The sequence below is a fragment of the Hippoglossus hippoglossus genome, chromosome 14 (genome assembly GCF_009819705.1).
Source record: "Hippoglossus hippoglossus isolate fHipHip1 chromosome 14, fHipHip1.pri, whole genome shotgun sequence".
Classification (NCBI taxonomy): Eukaryota; Metazoa; Chordata; class Actinopteri; order Pleuronectiformes; family Pleuronectidae; genus Hippoglossus; species Hippoglossus hippoglossus.
The window spans coordinates 24,393,142-24,407,194 of record NC_047164.1 but is presented as its reverse complement, the minus strand read 5'-3'; the positions used below and the strand labels follow the sequence as shown (position 1 = coordinate 24,407,194).

General features: G+C 38.7%; 1 protein-coding gene across 1 annotated transcript; it reads right to left on the bottom strand.

Annotated features, from left to right (window-relative positions):
- Positions 1–1,144: 1,144 nt before the first annotated feature.
- zpld1a (zona pellucida-like domain containing 1a) lies at positions 1,145–10,449 on the bottom strand. The gene is made up of 12 exons (XM_034606516.1): positions 10,299–10,449; positions 9,632–9,745; positions 8,998–9,218; positions 7,378–7,559; positions 6,527–6,599; positions 5,984–6,081; positions 4,995–5,075; positions 4,727–4,898; positions 3,343–3,439; positions 2,894–2,923; positions 1,882–2,134; positions 1,145–1,830 (listed from the first exon to the last, which is right to left on the bottom strand). The coding sequence occupies exons 2-11, from the start codon at positions 9,735–9,737 to the stop codon at positions 1,959–1,961; spliced, it is 1,236 nt and encodes a 411-aa protein (XP_034462407.1). The 5' UTR covers positions 9,738–9,745; positions 10,299–10,449; the 3' UTR covers positions 1,145–1,830; positions 1,882–1,958.
- Between the last annotated feature and the right edge of the window lie 3,604 nt (positions 10,450–14,053).

Here is a 14,053-nt window from a genome sequence, read left to right as displayed (position 1 = left end):
AATGTGGTTGGTTGTCCCGTTGACTCCGAGGCCACTTCACATGCTGTGACAATGAACAATGTACTAGCCTAAATGGGGACAGTATTTTTTTGTGAAACTAATGTTTGTGCAAATGAATGGGATTTGCAAATAAATTTCACTTTTTCACTTTGCAATTTGTCCCAAAATCGACATGGCACTGGAAGAAGTAGCATATAGCAGCAAAAGCAATCTATTAAAAGGAGACTATGTGAGATAAAACTGTCATCGAGCCATTTATTTACTTCACACTGTATTTGAAACTCAAGGGAGAAAGAAACATATGAGATTGGTGGTCATACTAATTTTATTTTCCTGATGAGTGACCGCTAATGTTGTGCAAACAATGACTGTTGTCTCTGAGAAGTACAGGCAGAAGCAGAGTGATGTTGGTCTTCAGATGGAGTGGTGTGGATTGTTGAAGATACAAAATAGTCAAAAACCATCTCACTCAGTTGCCTAAACTTAACCAAACCATAGAGCTTCATTAGGTGGCAAATCAGAAAAGGCTAGGGATAAGATTTTTTGTTTGTCACAGACAGTTGAGTCATTTTGAAGGCCTTGAAAAAATGATCAACTATAGGTATCAGCTCAGCAGGTTCACTTTGGAATGCAGTGACAATCAACACAGTTAGCGGTCTCTTCTGAATATCCAGCCATTCAAATCTTGATGAGGAAAGTTAATATAAATGTTTATATGGTGCCCGACAAGCAGCAATGGGTGATACAGTATGTGGAATTATTTTTCCCTGGGCTTCCCCACTTAGCCTGCATACAGTGATTTACTACCTGAGAAGGCTTTTTCCTCACACCTATGAAAAGCACAGTCATCTGCTGCACATGATATTTAGGGAAAATAAAAGTTCATGTATTTTTGACGATAAAGCAGTACAACTAGGTGCTTTTTACAATTTAGTTGTCATTAATTAGGTTCATGCATTAATGTAGCTGTTAAGATGTTTTTTCTAATATTATGTACCACCCTGCTATTAAGCACAGTTAACAGTTTGATCATATAACATTTTTTTTATGCTGTATCAATGCAAGTAAGAAGTTGCTTCTTATTTTGTTTGGTTGAAGAACTGAGTTCACTCTCATCACCCTGTTTTCATTAACTGAAAGAGAAAAATTCATACTGCATCTTTACTTAGAAACTGCACAAGTATAAGTGAAATATTTGCAATATGCACAATTGTACACAATTTGTAGATTTCAGTAACACACCATCAGTTAAAGAGCATATATTGGGCATGTTATATACAACTGCTCGGAATCAAACTGTAGACAAAGAAAACTTTACCTCTACATTGCATAAAATATTTGAAGTGAGTGAACTGCAGGTAGAACAGACCCATCAGCTAAAGACTCACAAGACTACCCCCAACCCCAGAATGTAGAAATGTTAATAAATTAAATTCCAATTATTCTTGTTATATCAATATAATTTTAAGTTCTATTTTATTCAAGCTAAACATTCAACCCTGAGGCTTTTTGTTAGCTCTCTTAATCATAGCTTTTACCTTTTTAGTTTCATACAGCAGTTTACCTGATCTCTGAAGTTATATTTTCTAACCACTGTTCTTATATTTTCAGCCTCTAAGCTGGAAGACCTTCACCAGAAGATTATACATGATCATAATGTACTGTATCTTTTACCTGCAACTGAACAGCCGAGGTATAAGTTAAGAATGTCCTCACTTTGTGGGTTAAAACTGCATGACAAAGGATCCCCTGCAGGTTGAGGCTTGGCCATGTGGTTCAAACACAACGCACAGAACAACATATAAAAAGTCCTGCTTTACTTCTACACTACTTGTACAGATCTCTTAACATTAATCTAAATTTAAACTTTAATCTTTAAACATTGTGTTCTCTTGTAAAGTGACTACTTGTTTTCCGCTTGCTTAACATTGTGTCTGCAGTGAGTTGGGTTGGGGCGCTCAGTTGAAGGCGGGGTTGCGGACTCCAGACAGGCTGCTGACAGGAGGGGTCTTGCCTTTGAGGAGGGTGAGGGAGAAGATGAAGAAACAGACGCTCATGACCCCCAAGATGATCACGCCTGAGATGAGGGCGCTGGTCACCGTGTTCATCTGAAACACTGGAGCTTTCAAATGGGCTGAAGCGGTACAAGCACAAACAAACAATCATATCATTTCTAGCACATTGTCTTAAAATCCCCTTGAATGACACAGAAATAGCTAAATATTGATGATGCTGTATTTCTCTGTTTCTCTGTTTATTTGATGGCTTGTTTTTCTTGTTCCTGAGAAGAACTGCACAACCTTAATATAATGCTGGGATGTTTCCAGCTCAGACACAATATTGTTTGATGGCAGAAAATAGCTGAAATCAAATGTCATCAACATTGAATAATTGGGGAAAATGAAAAATCCATCATAACAGCAGAGATAAAAATCTTTTTCACTCACATTAAAGTCAATAAGACCAAAATATATAAACACACACACACACACAATATAGGAGACATGCCGTATTTAGAGCACAGGAACAACTCCTGCCAAATGTGCTCTCTTGGTTCATACTGCACTTAAATGCCCTCGTGTTTCTCACACTGCTGTTGCCCTCTCTGCTGGTGTGGACGCAGCATTTTTCTAGGGTAGTTTTCAATAGTCATTCCATTCAAATAATTGCAGTAGTGTTATGTAGGCTAGCAAAATAACTTGAAGTGCAGTTAATAAAGCAGACTGAGGGTGAAACAGCACTTCTTATGTAACTTCTGCCAAGCAATCAAAACAGCAGGATAATAAGACATAAAAGATTTAGGTGAGACATTTTCCTTTTGCTATTTTAATGGTTCTCTTTCATATCAGTGGAAATTGTCATTGTACACAACTGACGGAATGTAAAGGCTTACCCAGCTGAGAGTTGTTGGTTGGCGTTTCATCTGTTAACAGAAAGGTAAAGGGCATTTAAGGGCAACAGCAATACATTGTATTCAGTACAGTATACTTTATAGTCCAAGTACATGAGTCAACAGGATGCCTTCAGGCGCCCTTGACTATCTAGGTCACCACGATATGTTTTCAACATCAGTCGACGTCCAAGTTTGTCGCACTCAGGCACCTTCAATCAATGGAGTTAACAGCCTGAGGAACTGTTAGTAAAAAAATAAATATTGTACTATTCAAAGAATTACAAAAGCTTATTATAAACTGTGCTTGTGTATTACTGTATGTTTCAGTTTGGAGGCAAAGCTTGTCCTGACAGTACCAAGAGTGTTTGGAAACTGTCAGGAGGAGGAGGCATGGAAACTCTGAGGAGAAGGATTAGCAGAGGAGGACGAGGAGTGTTATCAAACTGTACCAATCCGAGTGATGATGGGCCCGGCAGTCAGAACAGCATTTCCAGATGCTGATTCTTTTCCCTCGGAGATGTCCCGTTTTTTCCTGCTGCCACAAATCTGTGGAAAAAATGTCAAAGGGAGATATGGTGGCAGAATGGAGCCTCCCCTGATGTATTCCACTTTCCCATGATGAGGCGTTCAGGGGACACATGATCTGCATTGTTAATATGACCCCTTAATGTTGCCTTTATACATCCATGAAACTTGATATATGACACTTTGACTTTAAAAAAGTAAACACTGGGTGTCTCGTTGTGATTCGAATCACTATTTTAGACCGCTACATATGTTATCCTCAATTTGTCTTACTCCATTAATTATTCATATTTTTTGATTTATAGGAAGAAATGAGATGGGGATGAAGGAAGCATATTGATTGAGGATAGAATATAACCTTAATACTTCTTGTATTATGCTACAGTTTACAGGCTACAGCTTCAGGAAGGCTGAAGGAATAATAACATCTGTCCAAATATCTGTTTGCTTTGTGTAAGTAAATAAATAAACAATATGTAATACCATAAAGTTAATATAAAACGATTTGAAAATATATTTTTTTGATTGTACAATCATTTCCATTTCTGTAATAAATCATTATTACAGCGGGTAATTGATCTTGTGTGATCATCAGTGGTAGAAGTGTTCAGTCAGTGATTCTAATCCAGCACACCATTTGTTAAATTCAGTGGATGTGTCCTCCTGGTCTGGGATCTCTCCATTATGAGTGTGTGCTGAAAAAAAGCAGCGTTCCCACACACACAGCCCTCGCTCTGTAACTGGGAAACAATGTGGCCTTTACTGAGCCATGCAGATCCATTCCAGCCAATCAGCAACGGGGAGCATTTGTGCTCCATTGGCATCAGATAACTAAAACCTACCTAAAATGGCAGAAACTTTAAGAACATTTATTTAACGTGTAGTGTGATTTTTTTGTTGTTGTTGTTGACACTGAGCTAATGTTTACAGTTTCACAAACTGTTCATTTGATTTATAAGAAATATTATATCATATTTATCATATATCAAATATCATATTTAGCAAGACAATGTGTTATGTGGTAGCACCCGCAATTAGTAAAAAATACATTTCCTTCTAAAAATCTAGTTGACTAGATTTGTGCAGTAAAGAACAAGCACCTTAAAACTGTTTATAATAATACTAAATGTACTCAGGTACTCTCCACCCCTTACGGTATTAAGTAAATATTTCAAAGCTGATACCAGGTGAAATGTCTTCATCATGTTTCCCTCATGAAATGATGCTGGAGATGGATTCAAGAGAGATACTGAAACACATGTGTGTTAGATTTCACAATAAAGTAAGTGCACAATGTGTTATTCTCACTGGCATGAGCAACGGACAGTCATCTGCTCGACACAGCTTGGTGACGCAGTGCAGGAAAACAGTGGACATCTTCTGGTTCTTGTGCTTTACAAAGCGGAATACTTCAAAGGCAAAGCGACCCATTTGGCTCTTCCCATTCTCAAAGACGGTGGTCTGAGGGTCTTTTTCACAGCTGGCCCAGAGAGGGAAAATTAGAAAGTATTATTAGATAGGAAAGTAAAAGAAAAACCAGACTGACACAAATCAACTGCTTTCAGAATTGCGTTACCTAAAGAAAAGGTCATAGCGGAGGTCATCGTTGGGGTTTCCAGAGGGCGTGGTGTAACAGTAGTCCATTAGAACGTTCCATCTAGTTCACATTACGGATTAGCAAACCCACAATTTAGGGACTTAAATGCATAAGTGATGTGGAGGTAAAGGGCAACTTAAACACATAGAGTACAGTTTTGTAGGTGAAGAGCAGATTGCCACTATTATGATCTTTGTGTCTTCAATAGATATAACAGTCATGTTGCAGCCTTGTTGTCTACAAATTATACTTTTTAAGGAAATGTATTTGTTGCCTGAATTGTGTTGTCTGAAAATGTTTCTTTAGGTGTGAGATGCAGTTAGAGTGACTTTTTTTCATCATTATGCCCATTAATCTATACTTTTTTTGTGCAAATTTAAGACACTTGTTATGCAATGCATAATCAGATATGTTGGTATAAACAGTCCTATGCTCTATATGTATCGTTTGGAAATATATCGATAAACCTTAAAAATACAACTGATATATATAGATTATGGTTTTTTCAGTGATGGAAAAGGAGTATTAGGGACTTAAGCAGATTTCTTGAGATCAAATGGGAAAATGTCTTAGATGAAGGTTGAAGCATGTGTAAATCAATTTCAACTCAACCAGGATATCAACGAGATGTCATAGCCCTGAAAACCCAGTTTAAACCTGAAATTAACTCACTGACCACAAATCCTGCTTCTTAGTACAGACCTCAGGCTTCCACATGGTTCTGTCATCAGTTCAGTTTAAGTACCCTAAGCATTTATACATCATGCTGATTTCAAAGCTCAAACTCATTTGTTACTTTTTTTAGTCTTATTCAATAAATGAAGAATATTTTTCTTCTGATTTTATTGTGACCTGGCAGCACCTAGACACACTGCATGTCACTGGTGTTGTGATACCAGTAGTCTCCTCTGCCTCCGTCGAGGCCTCAGGTGTATTCTTGGTGTAGTGATCATGGAACATGATGTTACCTCCTGTCCAGGTTAGTGGCTTTCACAGCTGCAAACACCCGTGTCTTCAGGGTCAGTCCTGCCATGGGGATGGACAGCTGCTGGACGTACGAGGAGTCCTGTACCACAAAACCATTTCCATACTTTTGTTACATTTCCTGTCACATGTTTTTCTTGCTCTCAGTGATCGGTTTGGTTTCACTATCATCTGGTTTCCATAGAATCTCATTTGACTCAAATTGGCAAGTTAATTCATTGAAAAGGTTTGAAATGAAATGAGGGTAAATTCTGCCTAATCCTCTCAAATGATGGGATCAAAGGTAATCTGCCGCGTTCTTGAGCTACAAAAAAGTGTTTCTGAGCTGTTGGTATCCTCCTTGTCTTGTACATGGATCATCAATCTCAGAAATAATTGTAATTACAGGTGTAAAAGGTGCAGATGAACTTTATATAGCTGCAATGCTTCTTATTCGATTTGACACACACTAAGTATTGTTTGTCTCCAGAGCAACAGCTTCAGCTCCTGAAAGAGCAGATATTTAGCCTGGATTGCTGTGAACTTACATTGTAAAGCAGGAGATTCAACGTGCTGATGAAGGTACCATTGCTGTCCTTCACTGAGATTGCAGCTGCTGACCTTCAAAAAAGATAAGAAAATATTTTTAGAGGGATTCCAATATTTTAGGTGACTCAGAAAACAATTCTGAGCAGACTTTGCTTTACTTTCTGTTGTTAACAATAATAGAAAAGAGGAACAAATTGTCTCAAACTAGACCTGAAGTTCTATGGCTGACTCACACACTGCATGTGTATGCCACTGTATCTTCAACTTTGTTTAAAGATGTAAATTTAGCCCTGAAGTATTCATCAGTCCTAAAAGGTGGGTTTGCTTCACACTGATGAAAAGAAGATGAGAATGATTCACTTAGTTGGTCAGAGACATGTTGATTTAGTTCTATGGTTACTATTTTGTGGTGGTGTTGTCTCTGAAAGCACTATACTTACACAGAATACTCACCCCAAAAATATTAGATATTCAGTACTAGTGTCTTGTACTGAATTAATTATATATATGTGTAAGTTATTGTTAGTTACATACAGTAAATAAAACCTAACCAGTATAAATGTTTACCGAGGCTCTATTTCCCCCCGTAAGTTTTAAAACAGTTGAAATGCACTGCATTATTTTCTACAATGAATTGCTGTATATTGCTGTAATTTTGTCCATCTTTTATATTCTAAATGTCAAAATGTCCCTCAAAGACTTTGCCTTATCTCGAGATTTCCAAAAGTAAAGTCACCAACAAGTAGGCCTACTTTCACACTTCATTTCATGGCTTGCTGATCCTCTAGCACCCAACAGAGCAATTTCAAACTGCACAAAAAGTGGAATTGATCGGAGATGAGAGACTTACGAGGCCAGCTGTGTGTTGTTGACCAGGTATTCCAGTGGGTAACTGCAGCTAAACTTGTAGAGCAGACCGGGCAAGTAGCTGATGACAGTGGGAGGATCCGGTGTATCAATGTACCCTGATATGTTACCAATCTGCACCAGTGACAGGTTCCCATAAGCATTGGGTCCTTGTGCCGTGGACACCTGCAGTGAAGAACATCAGTGGGTGGGTGAGACTCTTCCTACTGCCTCGCTAACTGACCACCATTAGCTTCCTGTAGGCAAAGGGGTCGATACCATCAGCCATACCACTGAGCACACTAATTCAGCACACTAATCCCCAACTCAGACCCTCCTTATCTGAGTACAGACCCTCCAGGAAAAGTCCCATTTCATCCTGCTCGTTCATGTAGCAAAGCATGGGTGAGGGACAACCCGCTCAGCAGAGATTTACTTTAAAGTGTTTCTGACAGGGCCTCAAGGATCCCACAGCAGCTCCTTCCCTGAGATAAGGAGTGCTGGACTTCATTCTCATGCAGGATAAACATGGCTGGTAAACATCAAAAGATGGGGACTGTGAATCAGAAAGCTGGCTGAGGTGGAAGACACATCAGACACATTTACACATTGCTGGGAGCCTTTTTGCACATGTTCTGCCTAAATGAGTTAGCACAGAAAATGTCATAAAGATAATTGCTAAGTGATCTAAGGCTGTGAGTTATATCACGACACTGTCCGCCTAATTTCTAAATAAAAATAAAAACTTATGTTATCCACTATTTACAGTAAACCAGACTATAGCTTAAATGCAAAAATGTACACATTTGTATTCACAGGTGATTCACAAGTCTTTATTTGTTTCAAACTGTCAGTTATGCATTCCCTTCTGAGCTTATTTTATTTTATTTTAAAGTGTGAAATGGCCCCAATACATCTCTGAGCTTCTCTTTCCCTGTTCCACCTCTGGAGGCCGCAGACCAGCGGCTCCTGGTTTGTCCCTTGGTTGAGACTAAGGGGTTAAGGGGATTTGTGATGTGTGACTGCAGCTACTTTAAAACTTTGGAGCATTAAAATTAGGTGTTCAAGTCTTCCATTGACATATTTAAATTTAAAATGAAGACCGACATGTTTTCTGTGGCTTCTAACTGTCCTTAGTTGCTCTTCATTCACTTTCTAGCATTTTAATTTTAATTTTATTTTATACTTCTTGTGCTTCTCTTTCTTCTCTTTTTACTAAACTGACTAAAACACTCAAATGAAAACACAGACTTAGTGTAAAATGTCTGCCCTCAGGAAATACTAAAGCTAACGCTACTAGTAAAGTATGTTAATCTGTTGTCACCAAATAATTAATTTTTACAAATACTATATTTAAAACTTTGGCCACATCAAAATATTTTGACACTAAGTTTTATGTATGAGAGAAAATAAGGAAAATTAAAATGGCTTTCCTTGATCCATGATGTTTTCTGAAAGTTGTTTGTTGGTTTCATAATATTTCTGATCGATCTCATATACATTTATAACAAATGTCCTGCTCACCAGTGAAATGATCAAAAGCAGCTCCATCAACAGTATGCAGTTACCAGTTAAGTAATGTTGACAGTATGAAAATAACCCCTACCATCTCTATTCTTCTTACCACTAAGGCGTTGCCACAGGACTCCAGTGATGCCAGGCTGATACTAAAGATTACAACAGTAGGAAAGGTGTTGTTGTTGATGAATCCACGGCAGTGAGCATCTCCTTGGCGACCATTGAGGGCCAGGTCAGTGTCAGTGTAGCCGGAGAAGAGGACAGGGCAGAAGTTGATTTTGAGGGTGATGGTCTGCACCCCACAGTAGACACTAATATCCCTCTCCGCTGCAACACACACACACACACACACACACACACACACACACACACACACACACACACACACAAACAGGTCCATACAGGTATATGAAAAGAAGAACGAAAAGTAATTTTGTCATATAGATGAATGAATGAATTTTTTTCTGTTCAGAGAAGTGACTGGGCTAAGATAGATTTTGTTAAGTTTTAAATTATAATATATATTTAAGGGAATAAGGATAGTTGTAGGATTACAGTCCAACCATTATGTTATACATTTTTTTATTCATAAATCACAGTAGGTTATAAAATAATGTGTGGACAAAATTTGTCTCCCCTTTGGAATGTGTACCTAGTTATATTAGAACTTTCCTTTATGAAGATACTCCTATGGAATTTCTGAGCAATTGTTCATAAGCAGAAAGCTGTCAGTTCCTCACCGGGAAAGCGGCTGTGAAAGTTGGCATCACAGTTGAATCCATTAAACTGAGCTCCAGCTGATAAGGCCTTACTAAAGAGTAAAATAATCAAATGTATATGTTCCATTTCAGCACCTGAAACAGAAGTATTATTGTAAGAAAAAAGGTTTATGCACTTGAAATGTCACTTTGGAAAATATAACCTTTAAAAGTGGGAAAACAGAAAGTGAAATCCAGCATTTACTTAATTATTTTCACTGAGAAAAACCCACAGTAACCAGATATTCTGCCACAAATGTGCCAATGTCACAGGGGAAGATTCTCTCAAAAGATTTCAGAGTACCAGATTTTACTTCGGAGGAACATCTTTCTTATCCCCACTTAGAAATATCAAAGCAAATGTCATTTTGAATCTGAACCACCTGCAGCTTTGGCATCAAAAAAGCATTTTATAAAGTATAATGGAATATCTATGTGAGCACATCTCATTGTCCTTTGAAAAGCTCTTATCACATAATCGTTGTCGGGCACACATTCAGAGTCTCTGAGGAAACAGTTAAATTAAAGGAGTAATTACACCATGTTTGGAGTTTGTGTCTCTAGCTCAGACAGCAGATGCGGTTGTTCCTGACAGCTTAAGTTAAAAACAGCATCTGGCCACGGCCCTACAAGAGGAAGAAACACTCACCCTGGTTCCTGGAAGCCAGCAAGTCAGCGGTACTCCATAAGCTTGGGACAGACGATGGAATGGTCCGCACAGCATCCCTACCGGACAACTAGAAACAGGACTCAGGTGCAGGGGGGAAAAAAGGATCCCACACATAAGAGATTCATTATTTGAACATGTCAACAAAAAAGGGCTGTCCAGAGTGAACATGGGAAAGTCCATCAAATCTGAATGTGTTATACAAATCCTTTCACGGTCGCAGAAACATGAGCAGGTTTTGAAGTTTCCCACTCATATCCTTTTGGCCCAATCTGGCTCTGTCACTGCTCACAAATGGTTTGACGCTGCATGAGGTCCAGTGGCAGTGGGGGGGGGGAATTATCTTTTCATCGCTCCAGTGGCCCTTGCTTGCTGACTGAGCCATTCCTTTCTCCATGGGCCGGTCAGGGAGTACAGAGCCTACCAAATGGGCCCTTGGCCGCGGGAATCCACACTTTTCATGCTTTGTGTGTGGCAGTCCTCAGTCAGCACAGCAGCAGGCAATCTGCTTGGTGGAGCTTCGAGCTGCTGCCGGCCTCCTACCTGATCCCCAATCTTTAATTTCTGGTCACAGGGCTCCCACCACATGAAGAGAGCAAAGCAAAAGAAACCAGAGTTCATGGAGTTTCAAAAGAGCACACTACCCTTGTAGCCCCATCTTCCATATGAACAGTATACGTGATGGACTCGTTGTGTAAGCCAGACAGATGACACACAGGGATTCTGTATAAGAATGACACAACAGTATAGTTGCAGTTCCCTTAGGTCCAGTTGAAAACAAAAGGTGCACTTGTTTCATTTGTCTCTTTTGACCGTTTGAGAACCACTCCTCGTGCATTTTTCCTTTTCTTTTCTTCATAAACTCAAAATAAATACACATTAGCTTCCGTTAAGGTTTGCCTCCATGTTAAAATCTCAAGAGTCTCACAGTTAAAAATAACTTCAAATATTTGATGTGTTTTGACTAACTTCATCAGTGTGCGGTTAATGAGATGTAATCCGCCCTTACCTTTTTTATCTGATCTGATCAAGAGTAGTCTTAGACCTTTATCATCTGTGACTTCATCAGTTCTCTCCGGTGTTCAAGGTTGTTCAAGCATCGATTCCTAATCCTCCGGTCCTTCAGTGTGTTTCTGTGTATACACCGAGCTGAAGCTGCCAATGTTAACCACTGGCAGTGACTCTCTGCAACTCTTTTCCTTCACTGCTCTGACTCTTACTTGGAGTGATGTCCACAAAATTGAGGGCTGGGGTATGGCAATGTCTTATTTCTAAGGACTTTGCTAATCCAGATAAATTATAATTATGACAAATTTGGGCCAAAAACTGGAGATAGTACATTGCCTCACTGCAGACTGATAGCCATCTAGAGTGCCCCTGTACCTCAATTATCCAGAACTCTTTTCATCGCTCTATATACACGATAGATAGACCCAACTGGTCTTATCACTTGGAGAGCATCTTAGTCCATAGAACATGGCAACCATAGAGACTAAAGACATCATTTTGGAACTTTTCATCACCTTGCACAGCCAGACAGATTGGAATTGTCAAACCACAGCACTCTGGGTTATTTAACATTTACTTTGCTAAATCCTGAGTGCTCTTTGAAGACCACTGTTTATGACCAGTAATGTTATAGGATATCTGTTTATTCATGGACATGATACAGTCACTTGACAAAAGCATCAAAAGAATATATTACTAAATAAACAACTTGTGGACAACTTGACCTAGCTAATAGCTCACTCATCAATATTATGGTTTTGCCCTATAGTCTGAAAAACATCAACAGGCAGCTATCTTTCTTTCGAGCGACACAATGCAGAAACTGTACCTGGCAACACACAGCAACCTGTTATTTCTCAGAGATTCTCTGGAGGAACATCATTATCACACTGATCCCTTGGTGGATGTACACCACTGGTACTTTCCTTGTAGTTGCCCAATTCATCTGCATCAGTGACAGGCCAGCATTTGTCTTTAAAACACAGATTTTATCCAACTCAGGGAAAGCTCCACGTAGTCCCATTAGAAGCAGGATCACCTCCTGTTTACCAATGTTGAACTCAGAGCTGATGTGCACTAAGATGGTCAAAGCTAGAAAAACAGAAAAGTGTCTGTATTTGTTTGATAGAATGTTATTGCATTGCAGTTACAGATCCACCTGTAAGGTGTCACATGAAATGTGTGCATCCAAAGCCAGTTTAGTGCCTATGGTGATGCTGCTAGGCCTTGCAGCTGCTGGAGAGTGTCATGAGCTTTTAAGCCAGTTCACAGGAAACAAAACAAGCTCCTATTCACAGTGTGTCCGAAAACAGTAACTGCACTAACAACTTCATATTGATGTTTAATTCAAGAGTTTGGTTATTGCCCTAGAACGAACACCCAGTTTGAACAGTGCCTAAGAACGACCAAAGACGACTTTCAAAAGCACTGGGTTGCACTTCTATGTGAAGTATGTTTTGCATTGTTTTCCAATGTTCTGAAAACACTGTGTATGTATAATGGTTGTTTTAAAACACTTAAAGTTGAATAAAAATAGATGGTTATACATACAATACTATTTCTTTTTCAGTAAGGTTATTCCTTGTTTGCTGTTTGGTTCTATAGATTTGAACAAAAACACTGAATGTTTTTCATGTTCTTCTCAGCAATTTTGATCTTTTTTGTGTAAAGGTGCAAAGAAAACATAATGAAACATACATAATACACTATTTTCTAATATTTAATATATAAAATATAGATAAAATACTTCAGTAACACAATTGGTGACATAAAGAGTCAAGAGATAGTGAGTGGACAAGAGCACTTCAGGGGCCAATCACATTTGGATTTTCCCATGAATATATACAATAAAAGAGCTCTTGTTGATTGTCACCATTTCTCCTCTTAAAAGAGGTGAAGTGAAAATATCCCTTCCTCACGTGATTTTAATCTAAAGGGAGGAAAACAAAATCCCTAGTCCTTATCTGTGGAAAATGCATGCTTATATTCATCTGAAGATAATATGAGGCTCAGCAGTCTTAGTTGCATAAATCAAGTGGGGCTCATGTGTACACTTTTTTTAGCAACTTAGAGTAAGCCGTTGGAAACATCCTCTTAAACAGATGCTTTCCAAATCCAATTCAACTGATTTCTCTTGGCCTTATTACAGTATATGCAGGTGTACACATGAATAGAGTGCAAGATAAAGTAATATGCTGGAATATTTATTTTGAACAGAATATTAGATGGTTACATTTTAAATTCATAGAAAAAGGTTTCAGCAATCTTCAACATGTTAAAGCATGAACTGCAGCTGGCCTCTTTTCTGGGACATCATATTAAGTGTGACAAATGAATGAATTACAGTCCTCTGTATGTCCTGGTAACAAGAATGCTGAAAATGTTTTGCAAATAACCATGTGTCATAATAAGGAAGGACTTGTAATTCAGACCTGCAGGGAAATCTGGTAATCCACTACAAAAATGTTATGAATATTTATCAGGGTGCCCCTCTTCTTCTGTTAAGGACTCATGCAAATCATTTGCTTTCGAAAAGCACTGAGATATCTGGAAGCCGCAGTCATAGAAATCCTTACTTTACTGCAGAGGCTGATGGGTCCTTTTCAATATTTAACATTTTCAATATTTGCATATGTTGACCTGCCCTGCCCTTGGTGAGTGCTCATTTGATATCATTTCCTAAATCATAGGCCTTTAATGTAAGATCCCGTGTAACAACATGGAGACAC